At 43.7% G+C, this 22,849-nt stretch overlaps 1 protein-coding gene across 2 annotated transcripts in view; it reads left to right on the top strand.

Moving 5' to 3' along the window:
* GPATCH1 (G-patch domain containing 1) overlaps window positions 1-22,849 on the top strand; it is a 39,748-nt gene that overhangs the window by 12,065 nt on the left and 4,834 nt on the right. Inside the window, exons 6-17 of one of the 2 annotated variants that reach the window (XM_047078306.1) lie at window positions 1,297-1,355; window positions 1,718-1,960; window positions 2,872-3,019; window positions 6,760-6,839; window positions 9,919-10,123; window positions 11,865-12,161; window positions 13,375-13,553; window positions 13,799-13,926; window positions 14,593-14,720; window positions 15,056-15,222; window positions 19,401-19,617; window positions 20,876-20,983. In XM_047078306.1, the coding sequence (XP_046934262.1) occupies window positions 1,297-1,355; window positions 1,718-1,960; window positions 2,872-3,019; window positions 6,760-6,839; window positions 9,919-10,123; window positions 11,865-12,161; window positions 13,375-13,553; window positions 13,799-13,926; window positions 14,593-14,720; window positions 15,056-15,222; window positions 19,401-19,617; window positions 20,876-20,983 (1,959 nt within the window). Of the gene's footprint in view, window positions 1-1,296; window positions 1,356-1,717; window positions 1,961-2,871; window positions 3,020-6,759; window positions 6,840-9,918; window positions 10,124-11,864; window positions 12,162-13,374; window positions 13,554-13,798; window positions 13,927-14,592; window positions 14,730-15,055; window positions 15,223-19,400; window positions 19,618-20,875; window positions 20,984-22,849 lie in introns of both variants that reach the window. The other variant, XM_047078304.1, reaches the window with a different exon arrangement.

Genomic DNA, 22,849 nt, shown 5'->3' with positions numbered 1-22,849 from the left:
CATAGGTTCTGCTGTGCTCACCACAAGAGTAGTGGCCATCTGTCACCATGCAGCGCTGTTACAGTACCATTGACTGTATTCCTTGTGCTGTGCCTTTTATCCCTGTGACTTAATGCATTCCAGAACTGGAAGCCTATATCGCCCACTTCCCTTCACCGATTTTACCCATCTCTAAGTCCCCTTCCATCTGGCAGCCATCAGTTTGTTCTCTGCATTTATAGGTCTGATTCTGCTATTTGTTTATTCATTTATTTTTTTTTTTCTAGATTCCACATATGAGTGAAATTTGTCTTTCTCAGCCAATACTTAGCACAACATCCTCTAGGTTCATCCATGTCACAAATGACATGATCCCATCCTTCTTATGGCTGTGTAATATTCCATGGGATATTTAACTATACCCCATCTTTCTTATCCACTCGTCTATTGATGGATGCTGAGGTTGCTTCTATATCTCGGCTATTGTAAATAATGCTGTAATAAACATAGGGATGTGTGTATCTTTTCAAATTAGTGTTTTTGTTTTTTCCTTTGGATAAATACCGACTAGTAGAATTTTTAGATCATATGGTATTTTTATTTTAAAATTTTTTTAAGTTCATTTATTTTGAGAGAGAGAGAAAGCGCTGGTGAAGGAGGGGCAGAGAGAGAGAGGGGAGAGCGAGGATCCCAAGCAGGCTCCGCATCGCCAGCACGGAGTCCAATGCGGGGCTTGAATTCACGAATCGGGAGATCATGACCTGAGCGGAGGTTGGACGTTTAACCGACTGAGCCATCCAGGCACCCCTATTTTTAATTTTTTGAGAAACCTCTGTATTGTTTTCCACAGTGGCTCTACCAATTTCCATTCCCAAAAGGTCACCTGTATTTTAAGGCTTTTTGTGTGTCATGCGTAATAGCATGGTACTAGAATTGTACTAGTTTATATTTCTGCTAGCACCATGTGAAACTGTTTCCTACTCTTATCAAAACTGTGTCACAGTTTAATAGGATTCTTTTCCATTTATGTCTTACCCTTGGTCTCCCCAGCCAGAGTACGAACTCTTGGAGGCAGTAATAATTTCCTTTGGGTTCTCTGTGGCCCGGGGACAGTAGTGCTTAGTCACTGAGCACATTATTGACAGAGTGTGGGTGGGGCAGGGGCTGGTGGAAAACAACTCCTGAGTGATCAGTCTCTGACCCTAAAGCCGTAGTACCTTTCATAAGTGCTGTCATGGACTTCTAAAGAATGTCAGCAAGTTAGATTTCCATATTTTTAGCTGCTCATGACTAATGTATTTGACATCTCTTTTATAGATCCTGGAGTAAAAATCTATGGCTGTGCGTTACCCCCTGGAGGCTCTGAAGGATCCGAGGTACTATATGCAAAGGCTGACCTTGAATTTGGTATAGTGACACCTGTTAGTTTATGAACGTGCAATTTTAGGGTCAGAAGAATTTTAGAAATCAGTCAGATCCCATTACGGTGAAATACCCCTACCCTGAAACTGTCTTCATGTCAGAGAATGTATTCAGCAACATGCCCTCACCATACATGTCCAAGGTCTGTTCAGATTCTTGAGTATCAGGGACTTAATTTAGCGATTTGTAATAGTGGAAATGAAAGTTTGGTCATTGCTCTGTTTGGAAGTAGTCATTTGAAAATAGTATTTTATAGGCTTCCTTTGCACCAGTCAGTGACTCACCTCCATTCTCCTTTTTCCTCGTGGTTAAATAGGATGAAGATGATGACTATGTGCCTGAAAATGTGACCTTTGCACCCAAAGACATCACACCTGTGGATTTCACACCTAAAGATAACGTGCATGGACTGGCTTACAAGGGCCTGGATCCCCACCAAGCATTGTTTGGAACTGCGGGAGAACATTTTAATCTTTTCAGTGGGGGACCTGAGGGAGCCAGCAATCTCCTTGGAGAGATTGGGGTGAATAAAGGAAGAAAATTGGGAATTTCAGGCCAGGTAAAAGTTTCTGTTTCATGAACATGGAACCACTGACAAATGAGAACGCTTTCCATATTATACTATATCTATAGCAGTCATTATTCATTGACTATGCGAAGACTTTGAGGTGGTTATGTTTTCCTTACAGCCTTTTCTGAACACGCTTCAAGCACACCTTCCTGATTTTAATAGGTACTGCTGAGATCCTGTGACCTAATGTTCTTTAAAAACACATTTTTTTATGTTTATTTATTTTTGAGAGAGAGAGAGAGAGAGACAGAGCGTGAGCAGGGGAGGGGCAGAGAGAGACACACACACAGAATCTGAAGCAGGCTCCAGACTCTGAGCTGTCAGCACAGAGCCCAACGCTGGGCTCGATCCCACAAACCCTGAGATCATGACCTGAGCTGAAATTACGAGTCTGACGCTCAACCAATAACCACCCAGGCATCCCTCCAAATTTTTTTCAAACGAAAAGTAATCCTTGTTGGAGGCCATGTCCACAAAGGTTAGAGGTTCTTACAATAGCTATTTCAATAGTGGTGCCTTGAGATCCTGGTCACCAGCACTGGCCCCAGGCCACAATGACCGGAAGATGAATATTCTGCCTTTCTGCTTTTGGAGGCCCTGTTCTCCTCCCGCGCTGATGCTGGGTGTGTTCTCCACGCCTTCCTTCGCTAGGCCCCAGACCTGTAGCTGCTGCTAGGCCTGGAGGACAGTCCCAGCACTGGAGGACGGCATTCACTTCCGGTCACTGTTGCCAAGAGGACTTGAGTGTATGTGTTAATCTGGTCTCCTGCTTCCCCTCTCTTTTGGTGATCTTGCAATGCTAATGTGGTCTGTTCAACCACATCCTTAAAGTAGCTTTATTCTTCAGTGGAGACATGCTCTAAAACCTGTCATTGCTGTTTGAAACCTTGTTTTTGAAGGCTTTTGGTGTTGGTGCCCTGGAAGAGGAAGATGATGACATCTATGCCACAGAAACTTTATCCAAATATGACACCATTTTGAAGGATGAGGAGCCTGGAGATGGACTCTACGGCTGGACAGCACCCAGGCAGTATAAAAGTCAGAAAGGTAATTCCATAGACCCTCAACCAATGGTAGGACCAAATGTCAGGGTATCAGGAAGAAGGGATTGCAGAATTGATAACTGCAGTGTCAGCCTCGGTGGAGTTGGGGGGTGGTGGCCAGAGATGGAGGGTGAGAAACAAAGTGGAGAGAAGAGAGGCCCCATGTGGGGGGTAAGACAGAAGGTAGACCGGGTCGGAGCCAAAGCCAGCTGTCAAGACAAGGCCAAGGTGGGGAGGAGGAAGAGGTCTGGAATCAGGGAAGGAGCGAGTATGTGGACAGGTGCTCGTGCTGCAGGTTAGAGGTGGCACTGGGTCAGAGGGAAGCCCAAGAAACTGGGCAACTGGCCAACATAGACCCAGCAGGTCAGAAGGCCAGGTGCGGGACCTTCGGTGCGGGACCTTCAGCAAGAGGGAGCTTGGTACTGGCACCCAGCCAGTCTCCTCACTTGAGTCCCTGGTTCCTGGGGGGCTCTTGTTGGGCTAGGAGATGGACATGTCTTAACACAACTTAAATTTCAAGTCAGGGTCTGTAGTGACTCAGATCCTGTGGTTCTTTTTTGTTTTATTTGTTGAGAGAGAGAGGGTGCAAGTGAGTGAGGCGCAGAGAGAGAGAAAGAGAGAGAGAGAGAAAAGTGGGGCTCACCCAGGGCTCATGTTTTACTTGAAGTGGGGTTTGAGCTCACCTGACGTGGGACTCAAACTCATGAACTGTGAGATCTGTGAGATCATGACCTGAGCTGAAGTCAGATGCTTAACAACTGAGCCACCCAGGCACCTTTAGATCCTGTGGTTCTAAGTAATACTTCAGTTTTTCTTTCCAGAAAAGGTGTAGTGCAGGGAGGAGACAGTTTGGAGCAGATGTTAGTAGCATGTGATTTGGAGTCATCTGACTGGATTTGGATCACAGCTGTCTACTGCCCAGCAGTGGGACATGGGGCAAGACTAGTAACCTCTCTGGGCATCATTTGTAAAGTGAGGATCAGATCCGCCCTGAGGGTCATTGTGAGGATTAAGTGGCATAACTCGATGTTTGGCATGGTACCTGCCCAAAGACTGAATAAATAGTACCTACTCTTCTCTGGTTATAATAATAACAAGCACCTAAATGAAGTAAGGAGGTGATTGCTGAGATAAAACAGTCTACAGAGACATTTTTAGATGAAATTTGATCTAATTCCTGTACAACACAGCTGAAACATACATGTTGAAATCTAAATAATCCGAGTATAACTTCCCTAAAGGATGCCTATTTTGCATTTCTGGAAGGAAAAAAAGCAGGCGCAAACCAGTTTTTAGAGGTGGTTAGCTTAACGACTGTGAACACAAATTCTGAGACAGGCTGCCTGGATTCCAGCCCTGGCTCTCCCCCCTTAGTAGCTGTGGCCTCGGGCATCCTTGCCTGGACAGCGGGCATGACTGTGGCATACCCAAGGAGATTTTAACATACATGAAGGGCTTGAGACCTGCCTGGCACACAGCATGCACTCTAAGTGTCAGTGGCCTCTGTCATTATCGCCAAAAAAAGAATCTAGGGTTTTACACAAATGCTGGAAGAGGGTGTGCCCAAATGTTCGTTGATGTCACTTCTTCCTTTTGGTTACCTAGGTTTTCAGAATCTTCTACTAAGACTATGTATTATTTTTATAACTTAAAAAGATGTATGTTAATGTGTTATAATATATTAATATCACAGACTACATTAACATGTTAATTATTGATTATATTGATTATGGCAATGTATTGACACAATACTATATGACTAACATTATCAGAATATATTAATTATATAATGATTGCTAATTTATAATACATATTTAGATCTGTCTCCTGGGTCAGATCTTTGGCTTTTCCTTTATACAACACCTTTGTGCTAATTGAATCCTACCCTTCTCCACATCAAGCCTGAGCTGCTGACTTTCCCTGATCCCCCCAGACTCCCCTTATCCCCTCTCTGCTGTGGCCTCCTCATCTCTCCCACCCCTAGACACAACTTTCTATACTTTTGACCTTAAGGTTTTTCACTGAGTGAATCTAAATGTAGTCAGTCTTCATGGTTGATTTTTTAATTATTCTTATTTGTTTCCATGATCCATACAGCTATAATAAATATTCTATGGCTCTGTCTTGATGCACATTTGCGTTTTATTTCTTCAGAATAAATTCACAGAAGTAAAATTGCTGGGCTTTAAATGAATACAAAATGCCAAGAGTGTGAAAGATGTTTTTTGTTTATTTTAATTTAATTTTAATTCCAGTGTAGTTAACAGACAGTGTAATATTAGTTTCAGGTGTACAATACAGTGACTCAACACTTCCATTCATCACCCAGTGCTCATCGTGACAGGTGCACTCCTTAATCCTCATCACCTATTTCACCCATCCCTCACCCACCTCCCCTCTGGTAACAATCAGTTTCTTCTCTGTAATTAGGAATCTGTTTCTTTGTCTCTCTCTCTCTCTCTCTCTCTTTCTCCTTTGCTCATTTGTTTTGTTTCTTAAATTCCACATATGAGTGAAATCCTGGTATTTGTCTTTCTCTGACATATTTCACTTAGCGTAATACTCACTAGCTCCATCTGTGTTGTTGCAAATGGCAAGATTTCATTCTTTTTTATGGTTGAGTAATATTCCCTTGTATGTGTGTAGCACATCTTCTTTATCCACTCATCTACCTGTGGACACTTGGGCTGCTTCCATAATTTGGCTATTGTGAATAATGCTGCTATAAACATAGGGGTGCCAAGAGTGTCAAAGTTAATCTCAAATTATCCCATAGAATTTTAGGAACTTCAGAAGCTGGCACAAAAGTTCAACACGAGTTGAAGTGCAAGGACTGATTTTGGTGGGGAGGATAGTTATAGGGCTGTGCTGCCTTGTAAGTGGCTGAAGACTTAGGTCCCACCTGCCCCAGGGCGGCTATGTCTACTTCAGGACCACAAGCCCCTGTGTAAGTGCTCATGGTGGTCATGCACAAGGAGCTTTCGGCTACAGAAAATGCATTTTGTGTATACGGATTTTTGCCATAACTACTATGCTCAGGAAATCCCTGAGAATCACAGAGCCCCTGTCTGTGAGGTTGTCTCCACAACCAGTGGCCAATCCCTGGCTCCCAGTCCGAGGGCATCGGTCATTCTGTTTTCTGAGTGATCTTTAGTGATCTTTATCTCTTCTTAGAATTTCGTTTGAGAAAAAGACAGAAGTACCTTTTAATTTGGACTGAGATTAGATTACAGGCTGGCCTGTTTGCATTGTCTTCTGTGCCTTATTTGGATAGTTGCTAAGGAAACTGGGGAGTAGTCTTCCCCTGGTTCTTCACCTGGTTTTAGAAATGACTCTCTTATTGTCAGGATTTTGCTTTTATCCATACTTATGCTCTTAATGTTTTTTCTTGAGATCTTTTACTCCATAGAGTATACTCTTTGGTACACCTCACCTTAGGTCCTCCTAAGCTAGGCTTTTTATCTAAAAGCAATATTGAGGTACTTGTCTTGGAGAGCCGTGGCCTCACATCTGGGGCAGCCTAATCAACTGAGGGTGCCGCGGGCCTGGCTGCCGGTGGCTGAGTCAACAGAGGTGTGATGGCTTTACGTGCCATTCTTCCCTCCCCTTTACTGCTATCTCTGCAAGATACCATGTATGACTTGTGGTATTTACGTTCTTGGAGATAAAAAAAAACAACTGACGTCTTTTGTCCCATTCTAATCTTCTCTGCTTCCGGAATTAATCGATGACATCATTTTGCAGAATCAGAGAAAGATCTTCGATACATTGGCAAAATTTTGGATGGATTTTCCTTGGCTTCTAAACCCTTATCGTCTAAAAAAGTAAGGAAAAAAATTTTGTTTATTTATTTATTTTATGCTTTAGTACTTAAAATATTCGCTGCTAGGTGACCTGAGTTATTATGTTAACAACTGAAAAGTAAGTGAATTCTGTTTTCAGAAAGCAACAGCATAATTATTAGTGATTGTCCAGGAAAACATATTCTGCATTAGAAATGTCAGTAACCACATTGTATCCAAAATATCTAACTGCTAATCTTTTTTTTTAAAGATTTTTTAACATTTATTTTTTGAGAGAGAGACAGAGTGTTGAGTGGGAGAGGGGCAGAAAGAGAGGGAGACACAGAATCTGAAGCAGGCTCCAGGCTCTGAGCTGTCAGTACAGAGCCCAATGCCGGGCTTAAACCCACGAATCGCGAGATCATGTACCTGAGTGGAAGTCGTTGGATACTTAACCAACGGAGCCACCCAGACACCCCTTTTTAATTTTTTTTTAATGTTTATTTCTGAGAGAGAGAGAGAGAGACAGAGACAGAGCACAAGCAAGGGAGGGGCAGAGAGAGAGGGAGACAGGAATCTGAACCAGGGTCCAGGTTCTGAGCTGTCAGCACAGAGCCCTATGTGGGGCTTGAATCCATGAACCGTGAAATCATGACCTGAGTCAAGGTCAGATGCTTAACTGTCTGAGCCATCCAGGTACCCCTAAATTGCTAATCTTTAAAAAAAATTTTTTAATGTTTATTTATTTTTGAGGGAAAGAGACAGAGTGTGAGTGGGGGAGGGGCAGAGAGGGAGGGAGACACAGAATCCAAAGCAGGCTCCAGACTCTGAGCTTTCAGCACAGAGCCCGACGCAGAGCTCGAACTCACAAACCGCAAGATCGTGACCTGAGCTGAAGTCTGATGCTCAACCGACTGAGCCACCCAGGTGCCCCTAAATTGCTAACTTTTTAAATCCAAGTTTTAAGTAAATGGTTATTTCCATTAAAAAAAGAATTACATTAGAAACTGGTGGGAAAACAGAATTGGTATAATTCCAAGGGCAATGTAACTTAAGGAAAAGCAGAAAATTTTAAGTCAGAAAAGCCCCCATTGCTGCCTCCTCCTGAGTGCAGGGAAGAGTGTTTGTTGGCTGGTGTGGACAGGGTTCCTCGAACTCCTTGTCTGGGCAAGCAGAAGGAAGAGAGGCTGCGTGCATGCAGGTCAGGTCCCATGGAGAACTCCACATGCCTTTCCAGATAGTCCTGTTTTTTTGTGAGGTCATTGTGCAGCTTGGGCCAAGTGGTAATTTGTCTCTGACCCCCATCGGAGCCACGTGCCCACGGGCAGGCATCACTGGGTGATGGTGCTGGCAGCTCAGGTGAGGCTCCAGGCCATTCGCCTTGTTGGCATCCCTTTTTTAGATTGTTCCATCCTTTAATTTACTCTCTGTTTTTGTATTCAGCAAACGTCTGTTAAGTACCTCTGTGGCTTGGCCCGTGGTTCTTCAGAAGAGGGGAGGCCAGGGGCAGTGCTGCCTGAAACACCACATTCGGTGTTACAGCAGCTTTGATTTGTTTAGTCGTGAAAATGTTGTAACAGCGAGCAGAATATATTCAGAACAGCTTTGGGCACATGGTAAACTGATACTTTTACCAGAAATGTCAAGTAACGTCAAAGGACGATGCTAGTTTTTTACGTGTATGAGAGCATAAAAAAGGCTGAGAAGTACTCGCTTGACTCAGGGCTTGAGGACTCACTTCCTCCAGGACTAAGTCCTGGCCCCCAAGGACAGCCTATTCCCGTGGAGGTGCCAGATGCACAGATTCACTGCAGTGAGGCAGAGGGCTGTATGTGGGGAGACAGACATCGGGGGTTCCTGAGGTGCAGCTTGCTGGAATAGCGCTCCGCGTGGGAACAGTTCAGAGAAGGGCTATGTTCACCTATGTTCACCTTTCACAGGCAAGTATTCTACATATGGGCTCAAAACCCAGCCTCTTTATCCAGAGGCCAAACAGAACGTGATTTAGCGGAGGGAGTGGGATGCTTTGAATCCAGTGGAGGATATTAATAAGAGTTGTGGCCGCGCACCCCCTCCCCTTTCTGCCACGCTCCTCTGGATTCGGGTGTCGCGGCCTCATAAGAGTGTTTGCCGACTGATCTGGGAGTCCGTATGTTCAGAGGAGGTGGTTGGGCTAAGGCGATAAACAGTGAGATGTCCTGGTAGTGACACTAGCATTCTGCTGCAGACTGTCACTGTGCCGGGTGCTTCCCTAGGCTGCGTGGTTCAGCCACCTGGGCTGCTTGGGAGACCCCGCCTGCCGCCAGCTTTGTGGGGTGGGATGCGGACGTCACTGTTGTCAAACCCTCTGTGAGCCCCGGAGCCACAGCCTGAGAGCATTCGGTGCTTCACTGGTTACGGAGCTCAGGGTTTCAAGTAGCAGAAGAATCTAGAAAATGGCTTAAATGAGACTGTCCATAAATACATGCTTGTTAGACTCAGAGCAAGGGAGACCTTTCTGTGCAGTAATTTAAAAGTGCGGTATACTTTCTTTTAATGTACCTGTTCTATCATCATCAGTGCCTGAATTTCTCAGATATATTTCAATTTCAATTCAGTCAGCTTTTGAATTAAAAATACCTCAGATCAAAAAAGTAAGTCCTGAAACTCTAATTTGGAACTGAAATGTAACCAGAAAAATAATTCTGAATGGAAAAATAACTTATTTAAAGTAATTATGTCTTTTCTAAGCCTTGAATCATACTTTTCTAAGTTTTCTAATTTATAGTAGGCCAGTTCTGCATGTGGGCCGATACGTTGTGTTACCTACTGTCATCTTTCTTGTCACATAACGCATGCATATTGGCATCTGTCTGCAGAAGTGGGCAGGGGTAACATTCAGGATGTGTGGCCATTGGAACAGTAGAGTCCCGGTGACCCTCCAGATCCAGAATGGATGTTGGCTAGACATCTGGAGAGGCTGTTCCCAGTGCGACCCTCCTGCTGGATGTTGGCCTGGCAAGGGCAGGGTTCACAACACTCATGGGTTATGGGTTCTCTTGGGTAAGTCAAACATGGTCATCTTACAGCCTGTCTTTTCTGAGTTTTGTGGGGGTTTTTTTGTTTTTGTTTTTTTTTTAAGACTTACCCACCACCTGAATTGCCGAGAGACTATCGACCGGTACATTATTTCAGACCTGTGGTAGCTGCAACCTCAGAGAACACCCACTTAGTCCAGGTATTGTCAGAGTCAGCTGGGAAGCCAATGCCTGACCCAGGGACACACAGTAGGCACCAGCTGAATGCCTCCAAGCGGGCGGAGTTGCTGGGAGAAACACCCATTCAAGGTATGTGCCACAGAGATTAAGAACATTACATCGATAGTAATTGGGGTTATCAAAATCAAAACGGAAAGTTGTTTTCTCAGTGACACTTGGTACATGACTGAGTATTCCCACACTGTGAGAACAAAATTGTTCCTTGTGAGCAGCACACATAGCAGTGTGCGTATCCTTTATTTCTTAAGACTTGTTTTCTAACACAAGTTTGGGTTGTGCCATTGAAATTGCAGCTCTTGTCTTAAGCTCAGTGGTTTTCAGACTTGTAATAATTGTCCAGGAATGTGGTGCAGATCAGGGACGCTGGTGCCCTCGCTGTCCCTGCACAGCCTGAGGATGTGTGATTTTTTTTTTCCTCAGGGGAAAGGGGACTGTAGCTCTCTCCCGAAAGCCTAAAAGGGACGAGTGCATCTGAAAGTGTGGACAAGTGTGGAGAATCCCCTCTAGGCTGGCACAGAAAGACCCACTGTGAGAGGTGAACTGGGACTTGCCATTCGGGAGCCCAATAGATACCTCAAATACAATAGACCAGAGCGGAAGTCTCGGTTCCCCACTTCCTTTTTCAGGCCCACTCTTCCTCCGGTCTTCCCCTTGTCAGTGAATGATGCCACCAGTGATCCGCTGCTTAGACCAGAATGTAGGAATCCTGATTCCTGCCCACCCACGTCCATCAGCAGGTCCTTTCAGCGCTGTCCCCAACACGCTGGGGACGCCATCATGTCTCTGCCTTTCGGCTGCTTCCAGCCTGGAGTGAGCGCCCACCCTCTTTCGCCCGGACTATTGCAGAGCCTCATTATCAGCCTCCTTTTCCCGCCTTCCCGTCTGCAGTCCCTTCCCCTCAACAGCAACCGGACGAACCGAATGATATCACTGCCCTTCTTTAAACAGTCCAGTACTTCTCACACTGAAGACAAATGCAGACTCCCCACCAGGCTACGGGATCCAGTCGTGCCTTCTTTTCAAGCCATATCTACTCTCCCTTAACCCCCTGAGGTCTAGCCTTGTGATCCCGCCTCCCGCCCTCTGACCCTGCCCACCACGATGTACCACATCGGGGCCTTGATGTTCGCCATCTCCTCTGCCTCTGCTCTTCCCTTCTACTTCGGCTTCTTTTACTTAACTCACCACAAATATTATCTCTTTGGAGGCACCTTCTGGGCTTCCCCTGCCCCATCACATATGCTAGTGATTCCCTGCTCCCCCTCCCAGCCCTCACCTCTAGGTCCCCCTCAGTCATGTCAGCCTGTTTCCTTCATGGTCTTCCTCTCATAGCCATCCTCTGGTGTTGTTGACTTTGGGTTTCTCTAATTCCCATGCCCCCATGTAGGGGAGCGGGACTTTGTCTCCGGTGTCCTCCCGGCCCAAGACAGTGCTCAGTGGGTGCTATGACAGGAGTGAATGCCGCAGGGGCAGCTGGCTCTGAACCAGGGCTTGTGCCCAGTGGGACTGTGGAGGTGGCGGCTGCCTCAGGCTGGAGGTCCGGAGCTTGGAATGTCAGCTTCCTTGTTCTAGGACCACTCACTCACCTGATAAACATCCAAGTACTGACCTCCATTTTTGCCAACTGTAAAATAGGAGTCATGTTATTTTCACTGTCTAGTTCCCAGGGATAATACGAGTACAGATGAAAAACTAAGACACTCTAATTACGTACATTTGTGATATTGCGCATGTATGTACCACAGAAATGTCACTATGGTTGTCTTACGGTACTTTTCATTTCTTCCATATTACTGTTTTTTTTTTTTAGGTTCATCTACTTCAGTGTTAGAGTTTCTGTCCCAAAAAGATAAAGAGAGAATCAAAGAAATGAAGCAGGCAACTGACCTTAAAGCAGCTCAACTCAAGGCCAGGAGTCTGGCCCAGAAGGCCTCAAGCAGCAGACCCCAGCCTTCCTCTCCGGACGTGGGGACCTGCTCGTGGCACATGGCATTGAGTGGTGGGACAGCTGCCACGAGAGCCAGCAACTTCAAACCTTTCGCGAAAGATCCAGAAAAGCAAAAACGATACGAAGAGTTTTTAGTACATATGAAACGGGGTCAGAAAGGTGGGTGCTGGGCCTGGGTCTCCCACCTCTCAGCCAGCGGAAGCAGTCTTGCCATTCTGGCCCTTGTCCCAGATTGAAAGTTGAAGTACCCCACTCCGCCGGTGTTTTGCTTTGTCCTGCTGCAAACAGTGCAAAGATTTTAGTGCCTGGCTCTTGACCTCAGAAAGTAGGAGCAAGCAGCTTGTGTTTCTCCATATCTCAGGTCCCAAAGATAGCTGTTGATGTAGAGAACATGGCTTGGCAGTGGCTACTGCTAAACTACAGACCATTTACTGTGTGCAGATGCCTGCCTTCTGTAAGTGTTGCATTTCACACCAAGAGAACAAGGTCATCTCCCACTTTGTCTTAAAATCCTAATCATCCAGCCCTAAATCATGGCCTAAAATTTGATTTAAAAAGGTAGTTGGCTGTTGAACCATTACAAGGGGGGAAAAATCACTCTGTGATCTATGGAGTAAATACAGCCAGACTGAGGAGAGGGATTACGGTTATTCATAGCAGTTCTCGTGAGCGTCGTCAGTAAATCGGAGGAGTCGGTTTTCGAAAGCAGACCTACGAACCCACCCCCAGTGTTTATTTATTAAATTAAAAAAACCCAAAAGTTAGAAAAAGGAGTGTTTTTCTGCCAAGACTTAGGAATATAGTTAGGATGAACTTATCACTGTCCCGGAGTGGTAGCAAGTTCCTGGCTTCAAAGATTTGTTTTGTTTTGTTTTGCTTTGTTTTGTTTTGTTTTGAGAGAGAAAGAGAGAGGGCGCAAATGAGCGAGGGGCAGAGAGGGCGGGGAGGCAGAGAGAGAGGATATAGCTGGGTTCACCCAAAGCGGGGCTCATGTTCACCCGAAGTGGAGCCTGAGCTCACCTGATGCGGGACTGAAACTCACAAAACTTGAGATCGTGACCTGAGTCAAAGTCAGATGCTTGACCGACTGAGCCACCAAGGCGCCCCTGGCTTCGAAGATTTAATGGAGCATGAGTCCCCAAATGTTTTTCTCTGTTCTGTGTGGTAGACAGAATTCAATAAAAGCATCATGTTGAGGGGGAGAGCGATATAACCTGACAGGTACTCCCCGCCATGCTCTTACAAACCAGGGTACAGATTTGTGGCCTTTCTGGTAAAATCTACAGAGACACAGTGGGACCCACCGGGTGTTCTTCTCTAAGCCCTGTGTTTTTCCTAAGAGTGAAGCAGGTTCTCATTCCTTGTACCATAGATGCCCTGGAACGTTGTCTGGACCCCAGTATGACAGAATGGGAGCGAGGCCGCGAGCGGGATGAGTTTGCTCGGGCAGCCCTGCTGTATGTGTCTTCCCATTCGACCTTGTCCTCCAGGTTCACACATGCCAAGGAGGAGGACGATTCAGATCAAGTGGAAGTCCCTCGAGACCAAGAGGTCTGTCACCATCACATCCCTACCTGATGAATTGTAAAATTCAAACAAATATTTTAGATCCCTCAGTGGAATGATCAGAATATACGTGGCATTATAGAATAAGAATGATTTATGCCTTTAGCACAGTGGCGCAGCATAAGCACTGTTTGGAAATTTTGGAAGGTTGCTTGAAAGCTTTTCAGTGAAAGAGCACTCAGGGCGGTGGTGTGACCACTTGATGAAACAGAATAAATGTCTTTTCCCAGAATGATGTCAATGACAAGCAGTCGGCTGTGAGGATGAAGATGTTCGGGAAGCTTACCCGAGACACATTTGAGTGGCATCCTGACAAGCTGCTGTGTAAGAGGTTTAATGTCCCTGACCCTTATCCAGAGTAAGTTGGATAAACCTGTCCTCACATCGGTACTCCTTCCCCCATATTAAAGTTAACTCTCCCCCTAACCTATTCATATAAATTCCCTTTTTCTAGATGAATTTACTTGTAAATGCTTGGAGTTGCAAATTTTGCAGATTTAACTTCTATTAATTTGTTACTAAATAATAATAATAATAATAATAATAATAAGCAAACATCCAGAAAGCAGACTTTATTCTCTACCAAAGATGTGAAACTCAGATATGTCAAGTTACAAAAACTTAATGCTGGTCTGATTTGCCACCTTTTTAATAATCACATATAGTTTACATTTAGAATATTACTTACACTAATTCTTTATAAAAGTTCGACACTTAAATTGAATCTGAGGTTTTGTCAGAAAATTTAGGTATATTTTTAGCAGTGGAGCTTTTCCTTCATGGGAATACATTTTCAAAGTTAAATTCTAGCTCTTACTATAATAAGGGAAACCTCGTGGGCCCTAACATTAGCCATTCCAAATTCTTAAACTGCTTGGAGAAGCGCAATCACCTTCAGGGACCTCTTAGCAAAGAGAAGAGCTAGTGGTGAAAAACACAAGACGGAAAACTTCACACGAACTAGATGTTATCCTCACAGTTGTTATTTGAAATTACATATATGTGTTTTCTTTTCACCCCGCAGTTCAACTTTGGTTGGCTTACCAAGAGTGAAACGTGACAAATACTCAGTCTTCAACTTTCTGACACTCCCAGAGACTGCTTCCTCACCTGCAACTCAAGCAGCGAGTGAAAAAGGGCCACAACACCAAGGTCCTGACAGTGAGTGGGGCTTCCTCGGGCCCATGGCTGACCATGGTTTCAACCCCGATCCTGTTGGAAAGTCTTTGGGGTACACACGGTGTGAGCTCTCCCTCCATTAAGGGAATCGCTCATATGAACACATTAGTGCGTGTTGTAAGAGTCCAGACATATACTGTTTGGGGTTGGGGCTCTGCCTCAGCACTGCCATGTTCCCGACACGTTGCACCATGCCTGGCCCACAGTAGGTCTGCTGGTGTTCTTGAATGAATGAAAGAGCTGGAATGGAGAGCTTGCCTTTTACTTGCCACATTCTGATATTACGTCTATGTCCTCCCACCTTTCAGAATCACGAAAACCATCGCGATGGGATACATCTAAACAAGAAAAGAAAGAAGATTCCATTACTGAATTTTTAAGTTTGGCTAGATCAAAAGTTGGCCCACCTACACAAGAGTCCAGCCCTTTAGTAATCAAAGAGGAAGAACATGTGACGGAGTCACTCTCAGATAAGGTATCTGTGGCTTCCAGGTTCTCTTTGCCAGGCTGACTGGGGTGTTTGCCTTTCTCTGTGATGGTGCTTTGTCATCACTTGATAGGAGGGGTCTTCCAGCTTTCTGAGAAGGGCCAGATGGTAAATATTTTAGTCTTTGTGGGCCATATAGTCTCTATTGCAGCCACTCAACTCTGCTGTCAAATGGGAAAGAAATCACAGGCAATATGGAAAAAAATTGGGTTCATCTGTGTTCCAATAAAACTTTATTTACAAGGCAGACAGTGGGTTGGATTTGGCCCAGAGGCTGTAGTTGCCAGCACCTGCTCTACATTGCAGTAGTTTCAATCATGTCTTTGATCATATGAGGAAAGGTATAAACTTCTTTGCCAGGGATGGCTTTCACTTAGCATCAGCCATTGAAATAAAATTCACTGTGTTTTCTTTTGTGGGGAGTATAAACAAAATATCCATTGGCTTTGTAAAAAATTGCTGGTCTAATAGTTGAAAGTTGAATTTAATAAAAAGTTAGTTTTACTTCTTTTTTTTTTTAAAAAGAAATCAGTCAAGTATGGACATCTCGCTTAATAAAAACTTAACTTTACAGAAACTGTAAAGGAACTTACTTTCTTAGAACATTAATCTATAAGCTAGGAAATAGCACTGCAGATCTTTAGAGAATTTGAGTGTTTTGTGTTGCCTTTTTTTTTCTTTCTCTGGAATTATCAAAAAGTTGGTTTTATTTCTGATAGCCTCATTTAAAATTATCTTTTCAAGGAACATGCATTAAAATGTGCAGTTCGGTGAGTTTTTATACAGATACAGATTTGTGGAACCACACCACAATCAGGATGCAAAATGGTATTGTCACCCCAAAAAACTCCCTCATGCTGTCCCTCTCTAGTCATACTCTCCCCTCCCTGCAAAACCCCCATCAACCATTGATCTCTTCTCTGTCTCTATAGTTTTGTTCTTTTCAAAATATTACGTAAATGGAATCAGACAATATACGTATATAACTTTTTGAGACTCATACCTTTGAGGTTCATCAGTATCATATTATCTTTTTATTTCATAATTTTATTAGTGTTTTATTATTTTTTTATTTTAGAGAGAGAGCGCGAGTGGGAAGAAGGGCAGAGAGAGAGAGAGAGAGAATCTTAAGCAGGTTCCACACTCAGCACAGAGCCCAACAAGGGCTCCCCACGACCCTGGGACCCCACGACCCTGGGATCATGACCTGAGCCGAAGTAAAGAGTCAGAGACTCAACCGACTGAGCCACCCAGGCGCCCCCCATTTTTTTTTAAGTTTGTTTATTTAGAGAGTGTGAGTGGGGGAGGGACAGAGAGAGAAGTCCATGTAGGCTCCTCACCGTCAGCCCAGAACCCGATGCCGGACTTGAACTCACAAACTGTGAGATCATGACCTGGCCAAAGTTGGACGCTTAACCGACTGAGCCACCCAGGCGCCCCATTAACTGTATTTTGTTAATGATTGCTCTATCATATACATGCTTATTTTCTCACAGTTTAATTGGAATTGATATTTTACCACGTCAAGTGGAATATAGAATCTCTACCACTCTGTAGGTCCCTTCACTCTCCAGCTTTATGATGTTGCCTTATGTATTATGTGCGCATGCGCTGAAAACCTCATGAGACAGTGTTTTAATTTTTGCTTCCACTTGTTGGACATGTTTAAAGAACTGGTGAGATGACAGTCCATTTTATTTACTTGGATATTTACCATTGCTGTTGCTCTTTCTTCCTTCCTGAAGTGCCAGCTTTCCCTCCTATCATTCCCTCTGTCTGAGGGACTCCCCTTACTTAGCAGTTCTTTTAGAGAAGTTCCAACTTGAGAGGGCAGTTCTCTTAATTTTCCTTCATCTGAGAATGTGTGTTTTTTTTTTAATTTTTTTTAACGTTTAGTTATTTTTGAGACAGAGAGAGACAGAGCATGAACGGGGGAGGGGCAGAGAGAGAGGGAGACACAGAATCTGAAACAGGCTCCAGGCTCTGAGCTGTCAGCACAGAGCCCGACGCGGGGCTCAAACTCACGGACCGTGAGATCATGACCTGAGCTGAAGTCGGACGCTTAACCAACCGAGCCACCCAGGCGCCCCTGAGAATGTGTGTTTTATCTGCATTCCTAAAGGGTGTTTTTGCCAGATACAGAATTCTGGGTCAACAGGACTTTCCTTTTAATGCTTTACGAATGTTGTACCACTTCCCTCTGGCCTTCCTGCTTGCCGATGAGAAATTTAGTTATTCGACGTGTTCCCCTCCTTAGAATGATGTGATTTTTCCTCTGGCTGCTCAAGATTTGTACTTTGTCCTTGGTTTTTGCTGTTTGGTTATGATGTATCTGAGTGTGGGTTTCCTCAAGAGTCTTTTGTTTGGGGTTTTGCTGAGCTTCCTGAATCTTGTTTTTCACCAGATCTGGGACGTTTTCAGCCATTATTTTCTCTGCTCCACACTCTCACTCCCCTCCTGTGACTCTGATGACATAAATGTTAGACTTTTTGATATTGGCCCACAGGCCTTTTTTTGGTCTTTTTTTTCTCTCTCTGTTTAAATCAGATCATTTCTATTGATCTGTCATCAAGTTCATTGACTCTTTCTTCTGTCATGTCTGTTCTGCTGTTATTTTGAGCCCATCTAGTGAATTTCTTATTTTGGTTATTGTATTTTTCATTTCTAAAATCCTCATTTGGTTCTCCTTTATATCTTTTCTTTATTCGCTGAGACCTTTTCATCTTTCCGTCTGTTTGGCCGTATTCTTGGAGTATGCTTATAATAGCTGCTTTAAAGTCTGCCACATAATTCCAACATTTTTATCATTTTGGGGTTAGCGTCTATCAATTGTCTTTTGCCAGTTGAGGTTTTCCTGATTGGTTGTATACCAAGTAATTTTGGATTGCATCCTGGACATTTTGACATTTTGGACATTATGTTATAGGACCTTAGGTCTTGTTTGTTTATTTATTTTTAAATATATATAATTTATTGTCAAATTGGTTTCCATACAACACCCAGTACTCATCCCAGGAGGTGCCCTCCTCAGTGCCCATCACCCCCTTTTCTCTCTCCCCCACCCCCCATCAACCCTCAGTTTGTTGTCAGTATTTTTTTTTTTTATGAAATTTATTGTCAAATTGGTTTCCATACAACACCCAGTGCTCATCCCAACAGGTGCCCTCAGTACCCATCACCCACCCACCCCTCCCTCCCACCCCCCATCCACCCTCAGTTCTCAGTTTTTAGGAGTCTCTTATGTTTTGGGTCCCTCCCTCTCTAACCATTTTTTTTTTCTTCCCCTCCCCCATGGTCTTCTGTTAAGTTTCTCAGGATCCACATAGGAGTGAAAACATGTGGTATCTGTCTTTCTCTGCCTGACTTATTTCACTTAGCATAACACTCTCCAGTTCCATCCACGTTGCTACAAAAGGCCAGATTTCATTCTTTCTCATTGCCAAGTAGTATTCCATTGTATATATAAACCACATCTTTATCCATTCATCAGTTGATGGACATTTAGGCTCTTTCCATTATTTGGCTGTTGTTGAAAGTGCTGCTATAAACATTGGGGTACAAGTGCCCCTATGCATCAGCACTCCTGTATCCCTTGGGTCAATTCCTAGCAGTGCTCTTGCCGGGTCATAGGGTAGGTCTATTTTTAATTTTTTGAGGAACCTCCACACTGTTTTCCAGAGCGGCTGCACCAGTTTGCATTCCCACCTTAGGTCTTGTTTAAATTTGAGGGAGAATGGTGAAGGTTTGTTTTAGCAGACAATTGACAATTGACCTAATTAGGTTCAGGCCTTCATTAACCTCTAATTTTGGACCTCTGAAGGCTGATAGACTCTTGAAAACAGGACAGAAGCACTGTGCTGGTTCCAACTGCATTTTTGTGAGTCCTTTGCAATTCTGATTAATGACCTGTCTCCATGAGAACCTTCAGCTACTTCTACCAGTCAGCTCGCTCTGCAGTTGTTGAATCAGAAACATTACAAGAATAAATGCCATGTGAGTGGCCATTGTTTAGTTAGACCGCGTGTAGTATGGAGACCCATGTACCTGAGCATAAACATAAGAGTGTGTGTGTGTGTGTGTGTGTGTGTGTGTGTGTGTGTTTCTAGAACGTCTGACTCCCCTCACCTCTGCTTCTTCATTCCTGACTCATTTCATTGTTAATACAGAGTGTAAGCAAAGGTGTGGATTCACAGACTGAAGGAGAAGGGAGCCGCCCATCCATGGACTTATTTAAGGCCATCTTTGCCAGCTCCTCAGATGAGAAGTCCTCATCCTCTGAGGATGAGCAAGGCGACAGTGAGGATGATCAGGCAGGTACCGGGGAAGCTGACTTCAAAAGCTCCCAAGAAACTGACTCGGCGGAAGCATCATCCGTGGCACGTGGTATGTCGCTACTTTAGATTTGGGGATCTAAAGAAGAAAATGAGGATGTGTCTAGAGAAGCTGCTTTTTGTTTAGTGTGCAGTTTTAAACCAGGAGAATTAGCGGGCAGCGATGTTTTAATCTTGTATATTTTCAGTTGTGGATTTGGATGTAAATTTCTCGTGCATTTTTATGATAGTTATGTTTGATAATACCCTTTTTCCCACTTATCTTAGTTGAGAAGAATTAAAAAATAGTAGAATTTTTGTTTAAAAACTAACGTGTTTTTTTTTTTTTTTAATTGGTTGATGATGAGGTGCTAGGATTATTGGCAACTTTTGGTCCTGAAGTATACAGGGCACTTCCGCCAGCCAGGAGTTTGGACGGGAAAGGAAGTCATTGGGTGCTTGTCAGGGTGGGAGGTTTTTCAGATGCTTGGGTGGGTGGACAGAATTTTCCATCTCAGCCTTTTGGAGGGAGGGGAGAGGGGTTTCTAGCCCCGACAGTGTGTGGCAGACTTGGGTATAAGTTTTGAGGGCCTTGAACCAAGAAGTTACATAGAGATCTAAAACATCGCTTATTCTTAGGCAGTTTGCAAATGCCTGTTTCCTATTTCTGTGGAAAAAAGTAACCAGCTTGTTTGTTATTACAGAGCGATATATACTTGAACTGTAAAAATTTACAAATATAGAACTGTAGAAAGCCCAGGATCCTTGGAATCTCGCTTCCCCGAGATAAACATTGTCAATACTTTGATGCATGCTTTTCCAGGTGTTTTGCATTTTTCTTTCCTCTGTATGAAAACATAGTCATCTGTTTAAAAAATGGCATTACCAATGTGAACATGGTAGTGTGTTTATATTCAGTTTTCCCCCTTTGATCATTTATTTTGAATGAAATTAAGCTTTCTGAGCTGGGACTGTCTTAGATCCCTGTTTGTAAGTTTTTCTTCTTCTCTGAGGATATCTTTCCTCGAGGACATCTTGCAACCCTTGAGGTCTCAGTGAGGTGACCTGGAGCGTGTGCTGTATATGCCCCTGTGTTGTCGCCACTGGCGCACTTGCTTGCAGGTGCCTCGTGCGACTGAATTCCCAGCTCAAATGTCTCCGAGGTTGGAGGTCAGGTTTGCCTGCTGTATCCTCAGCAAAGTGGTAAAAAAAAAAGCTTACATTATCTGGTGGCAACAGGTATTAATTAAAGATTCAAACAGGTTAATATTAGTAAAATATTAATTAATACTAACATAAATAGACAAAATTAATACCCTGGTGTTTTTCAGCTAGCGAGCCGGTAGCCCAGGAGCCCGCACCTTCCTTTCCGATACAAAAGATGCAGATAGATGAAAGAGAAGCGTTCGGCCCACGGCTGCCTCCCGTCTTCTGCCCCAGTGAGTTGAGAGCTCCTTGGTTCACCTGTTTGCATCGGCACCAGCGTCTCCCCTGAGCTGTGACAGCTCTAACCGTGTTATTACTTCCGCCCATCTAGGCCAACACGAGGCTGACCAAATACCTACAGTTGACCTGTGAGCAAGGCGGGGTTTAGGGGCGCCAACACCATGCACAGTTGAAAATCTGCATATAGCTTTGGACTCCCCCCAAAACTTAACTGTTAATACCCAACTGTGGCCCGGAAGCCTTACCGATGACATGAACAGTTAACATTTATTATATACGTTATATGTATTATATCTTGTGTTCTTACAGTAAAGTAAGCTAGAGAAAAGCAAATGTTATTAAGAAAATCATAAGAGAAAACATGTTTACCGTACTGTACTGGATTTACTTAAAAAAAAAAAACCCACCATGGTGGAACTGCACGGCTCAAACTTGTGTTGTTTGAGATCAACTGTACATACGTTTGTTTCTGGTTTTTTTGTTCTTAGCTACATTTTGCATCTCATTACTTCCACCTAGTGCCTAAATGAGAATTGTTGCTTTACAGGCTGAGACCTTTAAACTTTTTTGTCCTTCAACTTTCCGTTATATATAATAGAGTCCCGAGTATCTCAAATGGTGTCACTTACAGAAATAAAAAAGTAAAAATCTAGGACACAGAGATGGGTGAGGAATTGTAGGGAGAAGGGTAGTCTGAGACTTTTTTCTGTGTTGGCTGATGTAGCAAATAAAGCAAAAGTAATTCTTTCAGAAGTAAACACAGTCCATCCTCTGTCCCCAGTAGCGGTCAACAACTTCCATTCAGTGTCTTAAATAGAAAGTTTGGTTAAAATGTTTAGACTGGATTATCATCTCCTTGAAGGCCAGGTTAACAAACATCTGATAACCTGGCCCAGGTATATAAATGACATAATTCTGTTATCTGCTTCATAGTTTCCTATAACACCCACGTATAAATATTGGTTTGATTAATTAAGCCAGCCTTCAAAGAGGTGATAAAAAGTGTGATGTTTTGAAAAATTGAAATGAATGTATTTCTTATTTGCTTTAGTTCAGATCTCCAGCTTAAAGTAAGTGTATTGGAATTTAAGAGCAAGGTTATTTATTCCCATTTCCCAGACCGTCCTTGATATCCTTGTAATAGTTAATTACTTAATTTTGTCTGTGGGTTTTTGAGGGGGAATGGTTTTTCAAAAACAAGCACTTAAAAAACAAAAGTTTGGAGGAGTCAGATTTTAAAATATCTGACCAAACAATAGGACCAGAGAGTTACAGACACCTGTTACCTAGATTTGGAAAATATCCATTCTTCTGAATTCCCTTGAAACTTTTCTTTAGGTGGAAAAAATTGATTTTTGTTGGTTTGGTGACCTGGAGGTTGATGACCTATGAAAACATTGTTGTCAGAGTTTGGAGGTGGAGAATTTAAGTGTATGCTACTTGCTTGGTCCTTTTTAATGATTATGTACATTATGTTGTTTTCATGCTAATTTTCTAGGGTTTTTTTCAACTTAGAAGATAAAACGCATATGTAATGTGCTTTAGTAAAGGGAGGATGATGTGAGGGGAGCTGACGTTTATGTGCCAGATTCTAGGCTACCGGATTCATGTGCACGGTTCTGTCCAATCCTCTGTGTCCCAGAGAGAGCAAGGATTCTTCCTGTCACTATTCACGGATGGGGAAACTGAGGCTTGGAGAGGTTGAGCAACGTGCGGAAGGTCAGGGAGAAGCTGGCAGCCTAGCTGAGGTTCAGACTCTGGTCTGTCTCCTGAGCTGCCTGAGGATGTTAAATTAAAACAGGCCTGTGCTTTTTCTCTCCCGACTCTGTCTCCATCTGACTTGTCTGGCAGATAAGGCT

Source organism: Lynx rufus, unplaced genomic scaffold, assembly GCF_022079265.1.
Source record: "Lynx rufus isolate CCGP_SWC_20201006 ecotype Redwood Valley unplaced genomic scaffold, mLynRuf1.p SCAF_16, whole genome shotgun sequence".
Classification (NCBI taxonomy): domain Eukaryota; kingdom Metazoa; phylum Chordata; class Mammalia; order Carnivora; family Felidae; genus Lynx; species Lynx rufus.
Note: the sequence above shows the minus strand (reverse complement) of the source record. Positions and strands in the feature narration are given on the sequence as shown.